Source organism: Orbicella faveolata, unplaced genomic scaffold, assembly GCF_042242905.1.
Source record: "Orbicella faveolata isolate gen_17 unplaced genomic scaffold, um_ofav_v1 contig_24, whole genome shotgun sequence".
Taxonomy (NCBI): domain Eukaryota; kingdom Metazoa; phylum Cnidaria; class Anthozoa; order Scleractinia; family Merulinidae; genus Orbicella; species Orbicella faveolata.
The window spans coordinates 29,990,001-30,012,921 of record NW_028301552.1 but is presented as its reverse complement, the minus strand read 5'-3'; the positions used below and the strand labels follow the sequence as shown (position 1 = coordinate 30,012,921).

General features: G+C 38.7%; 3 protein-coding genes across 3 annotated transcripts; all 3 read right to left on the bottom strand.

Annotated features, from left to right (window-relative positions):
• Nucleotides 1–5,293: 5,293 nt before the first annotated feature.
• LOC149111265 (uncharacterized) lies at nucleotides 5,294–7,324 on the bottom strand. Its single transcript, XM_089292693.1, has 2 exons — nucleotides 7,186–7,324; nucleotides 5,294–6,913 (listed from the first exon to the last, which is right to left on the bottom strand). Exon 2 carries the CDS (start codon nucleotides 6,805–6,807, stop codon nucleotides 6,208–6,210), a length of 600 nt encoding a protein of 199 aa, XP_089148819.1. The 5' UTR covers nucleotides 6,808–6,913; nucleotides 7,186–7,324; the 3' UTR covers nucleotides 5,294–6,207.
• Nucleotides 7,325–10,633: 3,309 nt separating this feature from the next.
• Nucleotides 10,634–13,036, bottom strand: LOC149111264 (heat shock protein 23-like). The gene is made up of 2 exons (XM_089292805.1): nucleotides 12,733–13,036; nucleotides 10,634–12,329 (listed from the first exon to the last, which is right to left on the bottom strand). The coding sequence occupies exons 1-2, from the start codon at nucleotides 12,771–12,773 to the stop codon at nucleotides 11,621–11,623; spliced, it is 750 nt and encodes a 249-aa protein (XP_089148931.1). The 5' UTR covers nucleotides 12,774–13,036; the 3' UTR covers nucleotides 10,634–11,620.
• Nucleotides 13,037–17,686: 4,650 nt separating this feature from the next.
• On the bottom strand, nucleotides 17,687–18,372 carry LOC149111263 (NPC intracellular cholesterol transporter 2-like). The gene has a single exon (XM_089290827.1). The coding sequence runs from the start codon at nucleotides 18,294–18,296 to the stop codon at nucleotides 17,832–17,834; it is 465 nt and encodes a 154-aa protein (XP_089146953.1). The 5' UTR covers nucleotides 18,297–18,372; the 3' UTR covers nucleotides 17,687–17,831.
• Between the last annotated feature and the right edge of the window lie 4,549 nt (nucleotides 18,373–22,921).

Genomic DNA, 22,921 nt, shown 5'->3' with positions numbered 1-22,921 from the left:
GTGGGTAGTATTTACATTACCTTATCCTGCAAAAATCCAGTTTAATCACTGACTGAACTAAACGTATGAGTTACTGCGTGACCAGTAGTTACGTTACACTTTTACATCAAGAGTTGTCAACGGAAGTCTGAGAGACAACATCGCTGAAACACGAGAATCTATCGGAATATGAAGTGTGCGGCGGCAATGTTAAAAAATTACCTCACCGTGTCTGTCGAAATGTATGACTTTCCATGGCTATTTTAGATAGGTTTCCTATGTTTATTCACGTGATCCACTACATGGCGCGCTTTGTCAGCAAGAAGTTATCAGGTCTTTTCAGGTACGCTGCTAAAAGACGTTATGTTTTGGTTGGATAATTATGAAATTCCTCATCAAAATCAAGAGATCAGATTTTTCGCTTGTGTGTCCTTATAACACTGGAGCAGAGATTAACGATTGAATGAATAAATTTATGACATATGAAAGGGTGGAAGCCATGAATAAAGTACAGACCATCAGAGAAGTGATACAACTTTATCGAAGTCCGCGTACCAATCCTTCCCGTGAGAACGAAATGGTTGCCAACCCCTTTCGTCGAGTTTTTGCTCTCGCCCCAATTTTTGCGCGACCAGCAGGCGGGAAAATATTCGCTCGTACGGGATCATCCGAAGTCGAACATCATCAGAGATTTTTCATAGAGTGAATGAAAACACCGGAAAGTTTCCGAAGATTTTTCGGAATCCTTCAAAAGTTTCAGAAGATCATGATCACCCAAGATCGTACGAAGATTGCCAAGCATACCCGCCGATATTTGAGACTTAACAAAATTACCGAACAAACATGTGAAGAATACAGAAAATCAAAGGAGAATTTCGGAAGATTGCTCAAGGCCTTAAGCTTCCATGGAGCGCAGTGGTGAGAGCGCTTGCCTCCCACCAATGTTGACTGGGTTCCATACCGGCCCATTCTCGTCCCTAGAGCTCACCATCCTTCTGGCCTGCGGCAGGGATCGAGAGCTCTGGCCTGGTCCAACACCGGAAGTCCGCGATTCACGGACTTCCCGTCAAATCTAGCAAATCTGATTGGCTGAGAATACGAAACGAATACTCTGCGCATGCTCAGAAAAGCGGGTGCGCCCAGAGCTCGCGATCTCTGCCGTAGGCCAGAAGGATCGTGGGCTCTGAGGACGAGAATGATACCGGCCCGGTGCCACATGTGGGTTGAGTCTGTTGTTGGTTCTCGCTTTGCTCCGACAGTTTTTCTTCGGGAATTGTAGTTATCGGCTCCCTCTTGAAAAACCAAAATCTCCAAATTCTAGTTCGGCGGGATTGAGGACCTGCATGAAAACCAGCGGAGGCTGTTGTGGCTTCCTCTCTAAATAATTGTAATCAATTGATTAGATGACACTTTCTATGAAGGAAATGCGAAGCAATCTCAGACAATAGACCATTTACTTGACGTTTCGTATGTTTCAACATACATTTTCAGAAGTGACCGTTAGGAATAGAAGTAACAACTAAATTTCAATTTAAAATAAATAACTAATTAACAATTACAATAACAGAAGCTGAGAAAAATTTGCATATAAACAATGCAAACTAATAAAGATAAAGCTTTTCGCTGCTTACGTTATCATTTAGGGTGGGTTTTAATTCCCTTATTAGCAGAGTCTCTTTTATCTTGCAGTGTGTATCTGTCCGACCTTTTGCTAATATATCAAAGTTGTCCCATTTGAAGTTGTGACCAGTTGACTAGTCTCCTCCGCAGCCGTTATAAGGGTCGTCACGCGTGGGGGAGAAGCGTTGCGTGACGACCCTAATAACGGCTGCGAAGGAGACTACCAGTTGACGTGACGTGGTCTGCAATAGCAGAAGCATGACAGCTACTCCTGATCGATTTAAAATGTTTAGTTTTTCTGTCATGCAATCTACGTTTTGTTTTTCCAATGTAGAAATCCTGGCAGTCCCAACAACTAGCCTTATACATAACTTTTGACAGTTGGGAACGTTTGATCCTATCTTAGTACGGAAGTAAAGACTTGATGCGATAAGCGCTTTGGAAAATAACCCTTGAGATTAATGCAGCCATAAAACTTATTAATGGAGGTCTTCAGTTGTTTGGTAACAATTTTGCTTTGTACGCCTAAATAAGGTAGAACTAAGATTATTTCCTTTTTAGGGACTGTGGTGGTTGGATTCTTCGGTTTGCGTTGCTGCCTGTTCAGAACATCATTAATGTTGTAATTGATAACACCCGTAGGGTATCCATTTTGTAACAACAACTTCCTCAGTTCATTCAAACAAGAGCGCAAAAGAGAAGGTGACGAACAAATGCGGAAACAACGAAAAGCGAGAGTTCTGATGAGGTTTACTTTGCATTTCCTAGGTGTGAAGAAGTCCCATTTTGTGTACAGGCTAGTAAAGGTCTTCTTTCGGTAAATAGATGTTGAGAAAGTATGACTGTGGCGTTTGATGAGAATGTCCAGGAAAGGGATTGTACTGTTATCTTCAAATTTAACGGTGAATTTAATACTTGCGTGTCAGTTATTGAGGTAGTGTAGAAACTGAGTTGCTGTGTTTTTACTGTCGAACAAGGTGAAAGTATCGCCAACGTATCGAAACCAAATGGAAGGGCGAGCGTTGTTATTACGAACCCATTTTTCTTCAAAATGGCACATAAAGATATTGGCCAAAACAAGACCTAAAGGAGAGCCCATAGCCACACCATCAATTTGGTCATAGTACTCGCCATCAAATATGAAATGACTCTTCTTTATGGCAAACTCCAGCAGAACTTTCAAGACTGAGCGGAGCAGTTTTGGTGGATCGGGGAGGGCATACAGTTTGTACTGTCTCATCAAGTGGAACGTTTGTAAACAATGAACTAACGTCAAACGAGCACATCATTTCATTGGCCGAATTTATACTAGAGACGAATTATCCGTCAGAGACGATAATTCGTCCAAATATAAATTCGGTACGAAGACGAATTATGCAGCAAAACTCGTCCGAGTCTGATTCGTCTGTCAGCACGTCTTCAAGACACACGAACAGACGGATGAATCGTCTTAGACGGATAATCCGTCTCTAAATTTATATCTAGACGGAAACGTAGACTGTTTTTTGACGAAGTTTCCGCATGAGAAGAACTGGTTTCTATATTAAATCTTCAATTTCTCCAAGAATAAAATGAACGGTGTCTCGATTAACTCGAAGTCTTTTCTTGAACTGCGACTCCGACCAGTTTTGAAGGCCGTCTTCCCAACATTTCTTGTTTCTTATCTCATCTCCACTTCGTGTTTTCCTATCTTGAGCGAGATTAGAAAGAGAAAAGGGTAACATGAAGTTCATTAAGTTATTCTCCAGCTCAGGCATACGCTTCACAGAGGATGTTCGTCTCTGATACACCGCCAGTCTAATGCTTTTCTTCGCCATTTGTTTGTCAGCAACACTACAAGTGCCGCCATATTGTTTGTCAGCAACACTACGAGTGCCGCCATATTGTTTTTGATCTCTCGTCAAGCTTCCACTCGGCTCAACACCAAAACATCCGTCGTGTAACACGCGTAACGCGTAACGTATATGTAGACAAAATATTCGTCAAAATTCGTCTTAGGATTTATACTCAGACGAATTATCCGTCTGACGGATAATCCGTCTAGAAGGATAATTTGTCTCTAGTATAAATTCGGCCATTGTTATGGTTATACGTCTTGGCCCTGTCCGAAAAACTAAACGAGTCCTTGATCGTGAATTCATTCATGGAGATGGGTTGAAGTATACGCGCAAGATATGATGCCAAATTGTAGTTGTAAGTGTTAATTGAGGAAACAATCGGGCGAAAAGGGCAACCTGCGGGTGTTATCAGTTACAACATTAACAGGTAGCAACGCAAATCGAAGAATCCAACCACCACAGTCCCTAAAAAGGAAATAATCTTAGTTCTACCTTATTTAGGCGTACAAAGCAAAATTGTTACCAAACAACTGAAGACCTGCATTAATAAGTTTTATGGCTGCATTAATCTTAGGGTTATTTTCCAAAGCGCTTATCGCATCAAGTCTTTATTTCCCTACAAAGATAGGATCAACCGTTCCCAACTGTCAAAAGTTATGCATAAGGCTAGTTGTTGGGACTGCATGCCAGGATTTCTACATTGGAAAAACAAAACGTATAGATTGCATGACAGAAAAACTGAACATTTTAAATCGATCACGAGTAGCTGTCATCCTTGTGCTATTGCAGACCACGTCACGTCAACTGGTAGTCTCCTTCGCAGCCGTTATTAGGGTCGTCACGCAACGCTTCTCCCCCACGCGTGACGACCCTTATAACGGCTGCGGAGGAGACTAGTCAACTGGTCACAACTTCAAATGGGACAACTTTGATATATTAGCAAAAGGTCGGACAGATACACAAATTGCAAGATAAAAGAGACTCTGCTAATAAGGGAATTAAAACCCACCCTAAATGATATTTTAAGCAGCGAAAAGCTTTATCTTTAGTAGTTTGCATTGTTTATATGCAAATTTTTCTCAGCTTCTGTTATTGTAATTGTTAATTAGTTACTTATTTTAAACTGAAATTTAGTTGTTACTTCTATTCCTAACAGTCACTTCAGAAGATGTATGTTTAAACATACGAAACGTCAAGTAAATGAACTTTGTTTTTTAACATGCGTTTCATTGCCATGTTTATCACCGTAGTTTGCGTGTTATTTCTTATCAAGCTACGATGGCCAAAGAAAAGGAGTATTTAGCACTCTTGCGCTAATTGTGCGCACTGTGAAAAAATAAAGAAATATTGCAGATAGAATTAACATAAACTATTAACAATCTCAACAGGTCGGAGGCTGAACAATTTAGGTTATTTTCTGTATAATTCGCAGAAATCTAACAGACTAAACTGAGAAGTCATTAAATTCCTTGCACGATGTAAATGTCAACTGAGGATTATGTAATAATAGAACAATGTTATAAATATAGCATAGTGTCCTTCTTATAATTAGAATATTGTATTCGCAATATTTTCTAATTTTTGTTTTGTTTTTCTTTTCTCTCTCTCTCTCTCTTTTATTATGGCAGTTATTCCATCAGTTTTATAATCCGACAGTGCGTTGTTTTTCCTTTTTTGAAGACAAGTAAGGTTTTAATCGTTTGAATTCAAGAAGGTCAATTCTAACTGCCATTTTGACATGCAAGTTAGATGCCAGATTTAGATTCAAGGAATTTACAGGTAAATTTCTCAGTTCCACTATGAGTTTCCAATCTAAACAATCCTGTTTACTTGTGTTCGGACAAACAAAGTCTTGATTTTGGTCATACGCTACCGTCTTTTATTTAATTGTGCTGTTTGTATAACATTTTGGTGGATTACAATTATCTGCATGACTTAAAAATAAACCAGAAATGAACATAGAAATAATAGTGAATATCTATTTCATTAATTCACCTTGCTTGTAATTACATCAGTATACACACAGTACACAGTAATACATCCAAGTAATTAAAACGCTACAAAATTAATACTAATGGCCCTCAACCAAGCATTTGCTGAACTTTGTTTCCAAAATTAACGGTATATGATAAAGAAAGCAATAAGAACTGCTTTTCAGTTTCAACAAAAATGAAAACAAAAACCGACAACTGAAATCTTACGACTATTATGTGGCTGGCAGATCATAACAAATTAGACGTAATTAACTACTTTTGATAAATAAATTTAAAAAAAGCAAAAAAACAAAAAAAAAACAAACAAAGCCGATACAATTGCACATTTTATCACAGTCTAAAAATTAAAGTCACCCTGAGATCAAATTCTCGATATCCATTTTTCTTTTACATTTTCGTACACAATAGGTCTCTCCTAGATATCGTGCCAAATTTCAATCTATTACGAACATTAGAACTAAATAAAGTTTTTTAGACCTTTATTTCCGAGAATTTACGGCCGCCATTCATTTTTCTTGTATCAAGTCTTGGTTAAGAGCTGGAGTAAATGACGTCACTTACTCAAAAATACCGCACGGGTTGAAATTATAATAACAATTAGTACAGCAATTCGCAGAAAGAATAACAAAAAACTTTGGCTCTTACATTCCTGCAATACCACACGGGTTGAAGTTATAATTAACAATTAGGGTGGAACATTGCACGAATAATAGATATCGAGAATATTTGATCATAGGGGCACTTGAAGTTCTTTGCTCTTTTAACAGTGTCTGTAACTAAATTGCGGTTCCAGACGCATCAGTGCTGGTCGTCTTCTCTTTTGGTTGCTCGTTTGTTTCCCTGGTGATGGTGATATCATCGGAACTCTTGCGGGACAACTTGGCCGGATCACGTGACGCTTTTATCGTCAGCAGGCCTTCTTTTGACAGGCATGACGTCACTGATCTGGGATCTGCGTCATCGGGCAGCACAAGATAACGACTGTACGTGTTACGTGACTGATGACGTATTCCAGTGATGGTCAGCATATTTCCGCGGCGTTGGAGCTTGATCTCTTCTGGTTTGAAACCACTGAAATCCAACTTGGCCTCAATTTTACCGTCGCTCGCTTTGTCTTCCACGTGTTTTGCGCCCCCGATTACGAGAACGCTGCCATCTTGGTTAAAGTGAAGCGATACAGTAGTCGGATCGACACCTGGAGGAAGTTTGAAGACTTTCACGAACTCGCTCTTATCGAATCCATATTCTTGTTCGCATTGATGCTGGCCATGTAAGATGATCTTTTCGCTATCTACCTCAAGCGAGATTTCTTCAGGTTGGTAATGCCCAATCAGTACACAAGCGATCTTTATTGTTCCCTGGTGAGGCCTTTCCATAGCTCGATAGGAGTTTGCTTTTTGCTGTTCGTAAGCACTAGCTAGAGCAGCTTCTCTCCATAAATCAAAGGAAACGCCTTAGCCTCCAGGAGCGCGGTTGTAGTAACTGGAATAAGAAAAATGGAATTAATTAAACGTTAAAGACAGAGTAATATATTTTCTTGAAACATAACATTTTCTGCACGCATTTACGTCCCGTAAAAGGTTACAAAGTGGAACCTATTTTGTAATATTTATACATTTTTAATATTAATTTTGAATCTGAAGATTAAGCACTGTTGAATTGTATTTGTAAATTTTACGCTGCTCAGTATGCAGAGCTCTAACACCTTGTTTTACAAAGGGCTCAAACCCCCCGAAAATGGTTTTAAAGTTTACCTGTATGGATCGTAGGTTGGAAATCGGTTAACGAGAGGCGTGCTGTATTAAACTTCTTCTCTTTGCCCTTGTCTCTTCTTTTATCTTGCTTGTAACTTCTTGAAAACTTTCTGAACTGATGATCGGTCAACTGAAAACCTACTTTTATACCCGACGATCGTCTTCTAAAACGATCAAACGTTACTAAAATTAAACCCTTAGTCACTGCTTTGTAAGAATGACAGAAACGATTTCTGCTGATACAGTGCCGACTGGACAAAAACGGTTTCATTTTCATATTTCTTGCGAACTCGAGTAATTTTCTAAAATATGTACGTTATTGAAGCGGCGTATTTTAGTCGAGTCGTTGTTTCTTGATTTTTGCTTGTTTATGCACAAAGCTTAAGCTTATCCATAAACTTGCAAAAACAGAAAGAGACCAATATGGAGCGAACAGGCAAGATGAAGAAAGCATTAATTATAATGGCTCTTTTAATGGCTGTTTTTGGCCCATCTCCGGGATCCATTCGCGGTACGAAATGTAAGCTCGAATTGCCGGTTTTCATGTGACGACAATATGGCGGCCGGAAAATAGTGGAAACATTTGTCTAGGCGATTGACTATCAGTACTGAAGAAACAAGCATTTACATAAACACTATTCCTAATGCTCCTAACTTCTAAAAAGGTTCAAAATCATGAGATAAGTATATATCATTTTTGAACAAACTCGATGGTAGCCTTGTGTCACGCACCTCCATAGCCCTGAAATTCAAAATGCAATGGTTTCCAAACGAAGTACGCTATTGAGCTGTAAAATTGTAAACAGACGAAAAGATACCGCCTCTCATGCCTGATAAGTATAAAAACTTTGGTGGCTCCTTAGTTTTGGATTTTACAAAGTGATAACGTCACGTGAAAACGATCTTAGATTTGAGTGAAATACTTTTCCGAATAACGCGCGAATCGAAAACCACACCCACCTAAATCTTGGCGAGGTTGTTTATATATCAATCATCTTTCATATCCCAGCTTCTTGACTTAATTCATCGAATAGTTACGATTTTTATTTTTGATGGCGAGACACTGTAAACCAGCCATATATTTTTCTCAGGCTATCCTCGCCGTTTTGTGAACATTTAACGAAACTGTCATCTAAACACGAAGATAGCCAGATTTATGCAAGAAATTGCAACTGTTTTTTTTTTTTTTTTTTTTTTTTTGTCTCTTGTCTTTTTTCTTTTTTTTTTTGTGTTGAATGAATTAAAAAAGCAACTGGCCGAAATTAATTTGCCAGCGACCATCTTTAATAACAGTCCGTATTACAAAATTAAAACCACTAAAAGAACCAATTAGAGCTCTCCTTTAAATCGCGAGCCCGTTCAGCCATATAATAAAAAGAATCAAAACAATAAACCACTGGTAAACTGTCACTTTGGTCCCTTAATTGGAAAAAAAGATATAACTCGCTGGTAACATTTTAGAAATTTCATGAGATAGAAAAAAAAGAACTGAGCTACTTGAATTGGCCGATTAAAAATAGTTTTTGAATACTGAACATTTGCCATTTTAAAACTTTCTAATCACCACAGCATAACTTAAATTCAACATCACATAACACATTAAGCCGTTACACAACTTTTATTGAGACATTGAGTCATTTACATAGTTCGAAATAATATATTACAATCTATAAATAGACTCGAATCATTACTTGCATTGTATCAGGAAGTAGAAAAGGCGATACACTATTTAAATTCAACTATTACATAACAGAAGTGAGAATTTCATATTAAATAGAATTATTACACAATGTGCATGATGATCGCATATTTAGATTCAGAAATGATGATGGCCCATATTTAAATGAAACCACTGCATAATTTTAATGCATGGTGATTGCATGATTAAAGGAGCAAATTAAAACTGAGCCAAAGAAAGATATTTTGCCAAGCAAAAATAATGCAACAAAAATTTAATAATTATTGGACGACGTTGAGCAAAATATTGCGATTTGTTACTGGCGAGCAGATCAATTCTTTTCCGAAGCCGAAGGCTGAGGCAAATCACTGATCATGATAGTTTGCGATTACCGAGTTCAATAATTGTTTTATCGTTCGATCAACAAATTTGTTTATATATATATATATATATATATATATATATATATATATATATATATATATATATATATATATATATATTATTACTCTGTGACAGCTCAGGAAAGCAATCTTCCGTTTTTTTCACACAAGCTTGGGTACAATTACGCATGAGCAAAATATTATTTGCAGCAAAACACATTGAGAGATGGAGATTCCAGACTATGGGCTCCTGCAATCAAATATTACGTACTTAGGCTGGACAGGAATCAAACATCTATTTAGGTAGCATAGTGAAGTGCTATGTTTTAAGCATACGAGTCTACCACAGGAAAATCACAAACTCAACACCTTTTACAGGCGTTAAAAGAGCATTGCAACCATTCAAGAAACAAGCTCTGCAATATACCGCTTAAACAGAATTTAAATTATTTCACAGCTCAACTTATTTTGTTATGTTTAATTTGTAAGTTATGTAGTAGCAAAAAGAAGTTTTTAAAAGAGCCAACAGTATTTACATTGTTGCTAAGTAGCCATGCCAGCCAAGTAGCTTACATTAGTAACGAAATGCTTTTTGTAAATTTTATGTTAACGTAATTTGGTTTCCTTTATTTAATTTGTATAGGTAATCATACGATTTTTCTCGGTCAATTTGGAATTAATTTGCATTTGTGAGTTTTTCAAAAAGGTGAAATTGCACTCGCCGTTATTAATAGTTTAAACATGAAAAAATTCACGTGGAGGAAGTGCCGGAAGATCTTTCTTGAAGCCATTTTTTCTTATTCGAGAAAACTTTTTTCACACTTGGGTTTCTGCACAAAATTCTCGTCATCATTTTACTTGATATCATTGGCTTAGAAAATTTCCTATTATATTTTAGCCAATCATAATCCAGAACTACGATGTGTAATTTGCACTGGTGTTACACTTTTTACACTGTGTTACACTTCAACTGCACTGCTCTCAGCCAATCAGAATCGTGTAATTTTTTTTATGTTATTATTATGTGAATTAAGTGTTGTTTTGATGTTTGTTGTGAAAATAAATATTAAAAAAAAACTTTAAAAAGCTTTTTATCTATCACATGTGCAAAGTACTTTTGAGACATTTTTCCAATTAGAGATTTAGTAACAACACACGGTCTCACTGCTTTGCTCTGCGATGCTGTAAAAATCTGATTAGAAGCCCTGGCCCACATTAGGTCTAAGGGTCTTTAAAACAACCCTGTTTACGTTCGTTGGAAAAAAACTTGCTTTTAAACTATTTCTAACCTTTTAATTTAATTATGCCATTTGAATTACATCGGTGGTAAGTTACAAATATCTGCAAGACTTAAAATTTACCGAAATAGACCAGAAAGAAACACAGAAAAAATTTCAAATATTTATTTCATTAATTCACCTTGCTTGTAATTACACCAATATTGGAGTACACAGCTAAACATCTAATCAATAACAACGAAAAAAAGTTTATACTAAATTACCTCACACATGCATTTGCAATGAATTGTTCTGAAAATTAACAGTATTAATAAAACATGCAACACGGAGTTCATTCGTTTCAGTTATGAAATCTTACGACTATTATGTGGCCGGCAGATCACCAGAACCCAACTTTTACATTAGGCGTAATAAACTACTTTTGGTAAACAAAAGTAAATAGCGGGAAAAAAATATATAGCTGGTTTTCACATGACGTCACTAAAATTCGAACTACAAAACTATTGATCCTCCTGAGATTTTACCTTAATGATGTATAAGAACAACTGAAAACTAATATTCATAAAAATTTTCGCTCCGAATGGGTCCTTGGTTTTGTGATACACTACGCTTGAATTTCTAAGCTTTTGCGTGAGCGGCATTTACATGGCAGCCTAGAGAGCTGTCATGATGGTTAAAACAGTGACTTATTTCGGGGAACTTGGCTATCTGAACAGTTTATGTCTTAGAAAAAGTAATTTTTTAATGTTTTAGAGTTCCTTGAAGGATAAATTCACGCTTTTATAGCAAAACTCAGTGACATGTTACTGTTGGTTTCCGGCCACCATGTTGGTGCCCATACGGATGGGCACCAACATGGCGTCTCCATACAAATCTCTATAAATTTGAGAAAAAAAATTTTCCGCATATGTCGCATAAGAAAAATTGCTGTGACCAGAATTTTGGCGAGTCTTTCCACACTTACCTTCTTTCATTTCCCAGATTCTGGACTTAATCTATTGACCGGTTCTGATTTTTTATTTTGATTTATTTTGAATTGCGTGACACTGAAAACCAGCAATAATTGCATGTTTCATGAAAGTCTAAAAATTAACCTCTTGGCTCTTTTAACAGTGTCTATGACTAGATTGCAGTTCTCACGAATCAGCGTTGGTCGTCTTCTCTTTTGGTTGCTCATTTGTTCCCCTGGTGATGGTGATGTCATCGGAACTCTTGCGGGACAACTTGGCTGGATCACGTGACGCTTTTATCGTCAGCAGGCCTTCTTTTGACAAACATGACGTCACCGATCTGGGATCTACGTCATCGGGCAGCACAATACAACGACTGTACGTGTTACGTGACTGATGACGTTCAGATTCCTGCATTCCAGTGACGGTCAGCATATTTCCACGGAGATGGAGCTTGATCTCTTCTGGTTTGAAACCTCTGAAATTCAACTTGGCCTCAAATTTACCGTCGTTCGCTTTGTCTTCCGCTTGTTTTGTGCCCTCGATTAAGAGAACACCGTTATCTGGGTTAATTCGTGACGTGACAGTTGTCGGGTCGACATCTGGAGGAAGTTTGAAGACTCTCACGAACTCGTTCTTATCGAATCCATCTTCTCGTTGGAGCTCGTGCTGGCCATGTAAGATGATCTTTTCGCTATCTACCTCAAGCGAGATTTCTTCAGGGTGGTAATGCCCAATCAGCACACAAGCGATCTTTATTGTTCCTTGGTAAGGCTTTTCCGTGGCTCGTTGGTTGCAAGAGTTTGCTTTTCGCTGTTCGTAAGCGCTAACTAGAACAGTTTCTCTCCACAAATCAAAGAAATTACCATAGCCTCTAGGAGCTCGGTTGTAGTAACTGCAATGGCAAATTTATAACGAATGAATTAAACGCTTAAGTTAGGGATATAAATGCTCTTGACACATAATATTTTCTGAACGAATTTACGTCTCCTAAAAGTTTACAAAATGGAATCTATTTTGTAATATTTGAATATTTCTTTATAATATTATACAAAAGTTTGAATTTGGAGATTAAACAATCTACTAAATTATATTTGTAAATTCTATGTAGTCCAGCAGAGCTATAAACTTCTTGTAAAATGACATGTTTTTAGCTGCAACCACAAACCAACTCTACAGCATGGACAGACATAAAAGATCAGTGCTAAAATCGTCCTTAGCCGTTGCGATAGAAAAGTTTCACAAAGGGCATAAAACTGCTGGAAGCTTAATTCCTTAGAAAATGATTTGAAATTTACCTGTATGGATCGTAGGTTGGAAATCGATTAACGAGAGGCATGCTGTTTTGAACTTCTTCTCTTGATATTTTTCTCTTCTTGTATCTTGCTTGTAAATTCTTGAAAACTTTCTAAACTGATGATCGGTAAACTGAAAACCTCCTTATATACCCGATAATCCTCTCCTAAAACGATCAAAATTAGTAAAATTACACTCTTAGTTAATGCTTCGTCAGTATGACAGGAAACATGTTTATCCTGATACAGTGTGATTGGGGAAAAATCTATTTCATTTTCATTTTTCTCACAAACGGGAATAATTTCTAAAAAAAGAGAAAGAGTTAAAAGTTAAACAACCGGATACCTTGTTGCTAAAACGAACTGCTTAGTGACAAGAAAAACGGTTTTCCGGCTACCTGCGCAGACACGAGGAATTTAGGTGAAGCCAACAAAATGATCTTGACTGCCATTGACTTAATAAACACTGTGGTAGTTTCCGTAAGCACGGTTAGGTTTCTTTTAGCCCCCGCCCCACCTTCCCCGAGGAAAAATACTCAAGCGCAAAATCCTTCCAGTATTGTAAGATCTCCCCCTTTCCAAACATAATGGTTCAGTTTAAAAGGACAATTATCATGAACATTATGCAGAGGTTTAATTGAATAATACAATCACCATTTATATTAATTATGAAACAGCTCAATTAATATAAATATGCAGTCATGGGGTAATCTATATAAATAAGGAGTAATTATTTATATTATGAACTAATAGTTCAATTTAAATATGCATGCAATCATCATGTTTTGCAATGGTGCAATATATATAAATGTGCAATCATTTCTATTATGAAATGGTTCAATTTAACTATGCAATCATCATTAAAAGTATGAAATGGTTAAATTTTTATTATACTACTTATTGATTCAATTTTAATATGCAATCATCATTTATGTTATGTCATGATGCAATTTAAATATGTCACTTGATGATTTATGGCCGGTTTGTGACGGCATCATTTTCCAAATTAAAAGTTATCAATCCCTCTGAATTTTTAGTTTATGCGTTGCGTGACATTGTAGCTGCCTGAAAAAGCTCTCGCGTAGGTCTAAAGGTGCGTTACAGCTAAAGTTTTTGCTTCCACTTTGACTAGCAGATGTATTAATTTCAATGTTTCGGAACTCTAGAGTAATGACTTCGTTTCAATAGCAAAACCTCAATGACTTTTTTTTCAGGATGGACACCAACATAGCGTCTCCATATAAAGGTTTATAAATTTGGGTGAAACAATTCTCCGAATAACGCGCGAATGGAAAACCGCACAGACCTAACTCGTGATGAAGTTGTTTATATATCAATCATCTATCATATCCTAGATTCTTGACTTAATTTATTAAATGATTACGATTTTGATTTTTATTGGCGTGACAGTGAAAACCAGCAACAGCCCATAATGTGCGACTTAAAAATGATTCCAAGTCCGTACTACGCAATCCCAGTTCCACAATGTTTGTGAGTCTCAGTTGATGGCATGCAAATCGATGTTATTCATTACCAACCGCTAACCTTATCCTTATGGTATTTTAAATTTTGTCCAATGGTTGCTTTGATATACAACGTTGTGTCATCCGGTAAAATCAGAAAGACCAAACTGAATAAAGCTTCGCATTCGTAATGGAGGTTGACATAAAACTTTGAATTTTGTTCATGCAAGTAGTTGCGAATAATAGGGGGTTGTGGATGAAAAAAAAACCTAAATAAACCATCGAGAGAGCGCGGTACGGACTCAGAATCATCTTTAAATAACGTGACGCATTTAGACTACGTCGTGGTTTAATTTTTATTAGAAATAGCAGGGTTTCGTTGGGGTATTTGGGATAAATACCTCGAGTGATATTTCAAAATTTAACAAAATATCACTGGCCGACGCGGCGAGTGATATTTGGGGAGTTTTGAAACATCACGAGCCGGTATTTATCCCAAATACCCCAACTAAACTATGTTTTTTTTATATTTGTTTATACTACAAGGCAAAGAAATTTCCCATTTTATGTAACATACATATTTTTATTTAGTCACGCGCATTTGATTGGCTTTACAACAACATGTGAACATGTGATTGCTCAAACATCACTCAGATTCAACTGTGATGGAAACTGTACTCGAATGTCTGTAAATCTCAGTTCTATAGAGTGAAAGTTTTTAACAGGCTTATCAATCAAAGTTTAATAATCATCTACAATTGATTCTGCCTGCACCCCGGCTCGAGAAACCTTTGGCTGTTGTTAATTGATGGTCACGTGACAAGCCATGGAAATTTGTTGATTGTCATCAACCGCTCTTCATTTATCGTCAGCGTGTGTTCCACAGCAGAGGAAAGGCCAACATCTTGAAGAGGACGGCGTTAGTTAGACTTAATTGCATGCCTGACCATATGAGCTTACATCAGTTGTGCACTTTGTTCTCGTTTCTATTGTCATCTTTACTCGATGAAAAATCGTTGACAGTACATGTCGTGGTGCTTCTGGCAGCCTCGTAATCCGAAATGCTGCGTCAAAATGTGGCTAAGGAGCCCTTTTAACCATAACAGTACTTCCACTCCATTGCTTAGTGCCTTTGACGCACGGGAACGTTTGCCGTAGTCCTGTTCGCGGAGAAAGCGATCTTCTCTTTCCACTTCTTCACGACTGTTGACAACCAGTGTGTTCTTGGCAACGGAAATGCTACTACCAGCTTCCTTCAAATGACGGTCCAGGGGCCCGTTTCTCCAGGGTACCGAAAAGTTTTCGCACCAGAAAAGCCGTAGCAAGATCTCAAACCTTATGATTACTGAGCTGTTTTGTTCGCATATTCTTAATAGAAACAGAGGTTCCCTTCATACAAGAAGTTTTAGGTGTATGCACCTCTCTGTTTGTAGATACATTCACAAAAAATGGTTTGCGGGCCCGAATAGTTCCGAGGCTTTCGAGAAACGGATCCCATGGACGCTATCATCATCTGCAAACTATCTGGTTCGTAGTCCGAACCATCATTCTTTCTCTCCTCGAAAAAAAAAACGTCTGAAGCTTGTGGTCAAGTTCCTTGGCTTCGTAGCTTTCAATATGTGGACCGTATCATTTTTTCTTCATTCCATGTGGCACAAACAGTAACCCAGGTCTTAGCCCTGTTTTCGGTCTTGAAATTTTCTGCAAGACTCATGTGATGTTATAACGTAATTAAAACATTTAACACGACACGATTTCTTTTTAGTACATAGCCAACATTCCACAACCACCAGAGGAAGAGGAAGAAGCTGAACAAAGCGATGACAAAGAAGAAGAAGAAAAAAATGGCACTGAGGATGCGGGCGAATTGAAGGAACAAGGATCACCAGTTGTAAATGAAGTCGAGGAGATGGAAGCGAACGAAAATTAACACTTTGTAAAGAGCTTCGCATGGTCTTACTAAGTATTTCTGAGTAAAATAACGAAGAGCTCGGCTAGACAAGAACCTCACATGCAAAATGTTTGTCGTCTTCGGAACAAAGGGTAGTGATGTACCATGTAAGGAAAAGTCCTTGTTAAGTTATGGAGCAGCTCTCTTCAGAAGGTCTCTCCTCATTTGTTCGTCACTGCACCAATTGAATTATGACACACTGTTCTTACCTTTGTAGAAAATCTCTCTTTGTATGAAAACATGTCTCCCTGACTGAGCCCGCGACCTTTCGCAGCGGTATCGCGACGTTCCCCAGTTGTAACTGGATGGTTATCCTTATTTCTGATTGGACAACATGAAGCAGAAAGTATCTATGTACTTCAACAAGGATTTTCACAAAACTGTATTTTATTACTTGCGTTCTTTTTATTCCACTTGTATCTCGCTTCAAATAACAAAAGCTTCGGAATTCATCTGCACTCCTTTGCCGTTCTCAGTCAGTTAATCAAACTTCAGTTAGCGAGTATCTTGCCAGTTTTTCGCGCTATCATTGTTTGGAACACCACGTAGCTTTTCCTCACTCTGGAGAGGAGCTTTGCGTGACCCAACTAACAGGTGGAGGATGGAAAGGATGTGGGAAGCAGCTGATTGCTGGAAATGTTTTAATACTTCTAGACCGCCTGCGGTGAAAACATTGGCACAGTCTTAGAAACGACTTAAAAGTGATGTATTAGACCGAATTTTTCACGGGAATATTCAGTCTGTCACAGAATTGTCTTGTTTCGTTGTGTTGTCTGTTTAGAATAGTGAAATGTGCTCGTGTGAAAAAGCAGCCTTTTGCGTTTATTGCTGTAATCTCAATATGATAGTTTAAATGCTTTAAAATAAAAGCGCAGTTTAGGAGATACTGATAGAGTGGTAGTCGTCAAACATGAACAACACAGAACACTGATATCAGTATTTTGACTTTTATAGTATTATATTTAGTTTTTTAAAAAAGTATGTGTGTGGAGCATATTTCCTTTCTTCCGAAATCCTTTGTTTACTCTCAGTTCTCTGCTAAAAGGCCATGCTACTAGATTTTGTTTTTCTTCCGCCCCATGGCTCATGCATATGAAAGTTGATCGCCCGGCAGTACAAAGAAAACAAACAGAGAAAAGAATATCTCGAACAATGGGAGCCTGAATCAAAGCACCCCTATCCCCCGCTTCTATCTCCAGCCCTGGCCTGGTACGAGAGCAGGAAACGAAACACCTCCTTTCCCGGAAATAAACTAGGTGATTATAACACACATGAAGCTTGTAAAAGATTTTTAAGGTAATCTCTGGACATGAGGGTTATCTGGTATGAATAAGATTTAAAATTTCTCCGTCCATATTAAATTTAGTCTCTAACTGACGTTGAAACGCTTGGAAATAATCTGACCGCCAGGCCACGTTGAAGACCAGCCGAGAGCGAACTTGGACCGCAATCAACTGTTGCGTTATTTTCACTCGTCACGCAATCTCAGCTGTTCCCGACTCAACCTAAAACTGAAAAAACTGTAATCACAAGTTACAGTAAGGGCTGGAACATAGTTTTTATTTCCTTCATTTTGACAACGGGAGCAGGATAGCAAAATTTCAGTTTCAAAATAACAATTCACAAGGTTAAAAAATACGATCGATACTGAGTTGTCACACAAAATCGTTCTTAACATTCATTTAAGTTCACACCAGCTCCAACGCAACTTTACCGCAGATTATAGATTTGCCATTCTGATCGTTCAAACCCGCATCCAGCTTCAACGAACCGGTTGGAAAATCCTCCGAGATGAACATAGCGTACACAAATTCCACCTGGCTTCCGCTCTTGAGCGGGCAAGTCAACCCGTGTCCTTGGCAAGCATCAGAGCTCGGAACGGGTAGAGCAAAGGGCTCAAGTCCGAAAAAAACCCATGCGTAAACCTTGGAGGCTGTGACAGCTTCGTGCGGGATGAAGTTGATTGTGACGGTCGTATTTCCTCCTCGTTTGAGGACACAGGGGTCTTCGTCGCAGGGAATCACATCGATGGCGCTGATTTCTCCATTTTCTGGTGTGGTACCCGGCGCTGTGCACTTTCCGTAGCTGATTGACTTGGAGGAAACTGTTGCTACTGCAAGCAAGATTGCAACTAAGAAGAGTGCGGCCCTCATTTTGCTTCTGGTTCGTAGTACAGGGTTAACCGTAGTACAGTCGAGTTTAAAATGAGAGGTGTGGTTTTGGTCACAGTGCATATATCCGGTGTCAGCAAACAACGTGTTATGTATTTCGGAACTAGTGGTCACGCAACACTCAACGGAACGCGGTTTTACATCAAAGGGTTACAGCGGACCTTTGAGAAGCAACATCGCTGAAAGGACCTGAAACACGAGAAATCTTTCGGGATAAAAAGTGTGTGGTTAGTACTTACATTACCTTATCCTGCAAAAATCCAGTTTAATCACTGACTGAACTAAACGTATGACTTACTGCGTGACCAGTAGTCACGTTACACTTTTACATCAAGAGTTGTAAACAGAAGTCTGAGAGACAACATCGCTGAAACACGAGAATCTATCGGAATGTAAAGTGTGCAGCGGCAATGTTAAAAAATTACCTCGTCGTGTCTGTCGAAATGTATGACTTTCCATGGCTATTTCAGATAGGTTTCCTGTGTTTATTCACGTGATTCACTACATGACGCGCTTTGTCAGCAAGAAGTTATCAGGTCTTTTCAGGTACGCTGCTAAAAGACGTTATGTTTTCGTTGGATAATTATAAAATTCCCCATCAAAATCAAGAGATCGGATTTTTCGCTTGTGTGTCCCTATAATACTGGAGCAGAGATTAACGAATGAATGAATAAATTTATGACATATAAAAGGGTGGAAGCCATAAATAAAGTACAGACCATCAGAGAAGTGATACAACTTTATCGAAGCCCGCGTACCAATCCTTCCCGTAAGAACAAAATAGTTGCCACCCCCTCTACGTCGAGGTTTTGCTCTCGCCCCAATTTTTGCGCGACCAGCAGGCGAGAAAATCTTCGCTCCTACGGGATCATCCGAAGTCGAACATCATCAGAGATCTTTCAAAGAGTGAATGAAAACACGGAAAGTTTCCGAAGATTTTTCGGAATCTTTTAAAAGTTTCAGAAGATCATGATCACCCGAGATCATACGAATATTGCCAAGCATACCCGCCGATATTTGAGACTTAACAAAATTACCGAACAAACATGTCAAGAATACAGAAAATCAAAGGAGAATTTCGGAAGATTGCTTAGGGCCTTAAGCTTCCATGGAGCGCAGTGGTGAGAGCGCTTACCTCCCACCAATGTTGACTGAGTTCGATACCGGCCCATTCTCGTCCCCAGCGCTCACGATCCTTCTGGCCTGCGGCAGGGATCGAGAGCTCTGGGCTGGTCCAACACCGGAAGTCCGCGATTCACGGACTTCCCGTCAAATCTGGCAAATCTGGCTGGCTGAGAATACGAAACGAATACTCTGCGCATGTTCAGAAAATCGGGTCCCGCCAGAGCTCTCGATCCCTGCCGCAGGCCAGAAGGATCGTGGGCTCTGGGGACGAGAATGATACCAGCCCTGTGCCACAAGTGGGTTGAGTCTGTTGTTGGATCTCGCTTTGCTCCGACAGTTTTTCTTCGGGAATTGCAGTTATCGGCTCCCTCTTGAAAAACCAAAATCTCCAAATTCTAGTTCGGCGGGATTGAGGACCTGCATGAAAACCAGCGGAGGCTGTTGTGGCTTGCTCTCTAAATAATTGTAATCAATTGATTAGATGACACTTTCTATGAAGGAAATGCGAAGCAATTTCAGACAATAGACCATTTACTTGACGTTTCGTATGTTTCAACATACATTTTCAGAAGTGACCGTTAGGAATAGAAGTAACAACTAAATTTCAATTTAAAATAAGTAACTAATTAACAATTACAATGACAGAAGCTGAGAAAAATTTGCATATAAACAATGCAAACTAATAAAGATAAAGCTTTTCGCTGCTTACGTTATCATTTAGGGTGGGTTTTAATTCCCCTATTAGCAGAGTCTCTTTTATCTTGCAATGTGTATCTGTCCGACCTTTTGCTAATATATCGAAGTGGTCCCATTTGAAGTTCTGACAAGTTGACGTGACGTGGTCTGCAATAGCAGAAGCATGACAGCTACTCCTGATCGATTTAAAATGTTTAGTTTTTCTGTCATGCAATCTACGTTTTGTTTTTCCAATGTAGAAATCCTGGCAGTACCAACAACTAGCCTTACACACAACTTTTGACAGTTGGGAACGTTTGATCCTATCTTAGTACGGAAATAAAGACTTGATGCGATAAGCGCTTTGGAAAATAACCCTTAAGATTAATGCAGCCATATTATAAAACTTATTAATGCAGGTCTTCAGTTGTTTGGTAACAATTTCGCTTTGTACGCCTAAATAAGGTAGAACTAAGATTATTTCCTTTTTAGGGACTCTCGTGGTTGGATTCTTTGGTTTGCGTTGCTGCCTGTTCAGAACATCATTAATGTTGTAATTGATAACACCTGCAGGGTATCCATTTTGTAACAACAACTTCCTCAGTTCATTCAAACAAGAGCGCAAAAGAGAAGGTGACGAACAAATGCGGAAACAACGAAAAGCGAGAGTTCTGATGAGGTTTACTTTGCATTTCCTAGGTGTGAAGAAGTCCCATTTTGTGTACAGGCTAGTAAAGGTCTTCTTTCGGTGAATAGATGTTGAGAAAGTATGACTGTGGCGTTTGATGAGAATGTCCAGGAAAGGGATTGTACTGTTATCTTCAAATTTAACGGTGAATTTAATACTTGCGTGTCAGTTATTGAGGTAGTGTAGAAACTGAGTTGCTGTGTTTTTACTGTCGAACAAGGTGAAAGTATCGCCAACGTATCGAAACCAAATGGAAGGGCGAGCGTTGTTATTACGAACCCATTTTTCTTCAAAATGGCACATAAAGATGTTGGCCAAAACAAGACCTAAAGGAGAGTCCACAGCCACACTATCAATTTGGTCATAGTACTCGTCATCAAATATGAAATGACTCTTCTTTATGGCAAACTCCAGCAGAACTTTCAAGACTGAGCGGGGCAGTTTTGGTGGATCGGGGAGGGCATACAGTTTGTACTGTCTCATCAAGTGGAACGTTTGTAAACAATGAACTAACGTCAAACGAGCACATCATTTCATTGGCCGAATTTATACTAGAGACGAATTATCCGTCAGAGACGATAATTCGTCCAAATATAAATTCGGTACGAAGACGAATTATGCAGCAAAACTCGTCCGAGTCTGATTCGTCTGTTAGCACGTCTTCAAGACACGCTAACAGACGGATGAATCGTCTTAGACGGATAATCCGTCTCTAAATTTATATCTAGACGGAAACGTAGACGGTTTTTTGACGAAGTTTCCGCATGAGAAGAACTGGTTTCTATATTAAATCTTCAATTTCTCCAAGAATAAAATGAACGGTGTCTCGATTAACTCGAAGTCTTTTCTTGAACTGCGACTCCGACCAGTTTTGAAGGCCGTCTTCCCACCATTTCTTGTTTCTTATCTCATCTCTACTTGTTTTCCTATCTTGAGCGAGATTAGCAAGAGAAAAGGGTAACATGAAGTTCATTAAGTTATTCTCCAGCTCAGGCATACGCCTCACAGAGGATGTTCGTCTCTGATACACCGCCAGTCTAATGCTTTTCTTCGCCATTTGTTTGTCAGCAACATTACGAGTGCCGCCATATTGTTTTTGATCTCTCGCCAAGCTTCCACTCGGCTCAACACCAAAACATCCGTCGTGTAACACGCGTAACGCGTAACGTATATGTAGACAAAATATTCGTCAAAATTCGTCTTAGGATTTATACTCAGACGAATTATCCGTCTGACGGATAATCCGTCTAGAAGGATAATTTGTCTCTATTATAAACTCGGCCATTGTTATGGTTATACGTCTTGGCCCAGTCCGAAAAACTAAACGAGTCCTTGATCGTGAATTCATTCATGGAGATGGGTTGAAGTATACGCGCAAGATATGATGCCAAATTGTAGTTGTAAGTGTTAATTGAGGAAACAATCGGGCGAAAAGGGCAACCTGCGGGTGTTATCAGTTACAACATTAACAGGTAGCAACGCAAATCGAAGAATCCAACCACCACAGTCCCTAAAAAGGAAATAATCTTAGTTCTACCTTATTTAGGGGTACAGAGCAAAATTGTTACCAAACAACTGAAGACCTACATTAATAAGTTTTATGGCTGCATTAATCTTAGGGTTATTTTCCAAAGCGCTTATCGCATCAAGTCTTTATTTCCCTACAAAGATAGGATCAACCGCTCCCAACTGTCAAAAGTTATGCATAAGGCTAGTTGTTGGGACTGCATGTCAGGATTTCTACATTGGAAAAACAAAACGTATAGATTGCATGACAGAAAAACTGAACATTTTAAATCGATCACGAGTAGCTGTCATGCGTCTGCTATTGCAGACCACGTCACGTCAACTGGTAGTCTCCTTCGCAGCCATTATTAGGGTCGTCACGCAATGCTTCTCCCCCACGCGTGACGACCCTAATAACGGCTGCGGAGGAGACTAGTCAACTGGTCACAACTTCAAATGGGACCACTTTGATATATTAGCAAAAGGTCGGACAGATACACAAATTGCAAGATAAAAGAGACTCTGCTAATAAGGGAATTAAAACCCACCCTAAATGATAATTTAAGCAGCGAAAAGCTTTATCTTTATTAGTTTGCATTGTTTATATGCAAAT

Bases quoted from the DNA above. Each gene is read 5' to 3' on its own strand.
- LOC149111265 (XM_089292693.1), bottom strand. From the start codon at position 6,807: ATGGAAAGGCCTCACCAGGGAACAATAAAGATCGCTTGTGTACTGATT.
- LOC149111264 (XM_089292805.1), bottom strand. From the start codon at position 12,773: ATGCCTCTCGTTAATCGATTTCCAACCTACGATCCATACAG. The intron at 12,330-12,732 runs GTAAATTTCAAA...TTGCCATTGCAG, and splicing joins CCAACCTACGATCCATACAG to TTACTACAACCGAGCTCCTA.
- LOC149111263 (XM_089290827.1), bottom strand. From the start codon at position 18,296: ATGAGGGCCGCACTCTTCTTAGTTGCAATCTTGCTTGCAGTAGCAACA.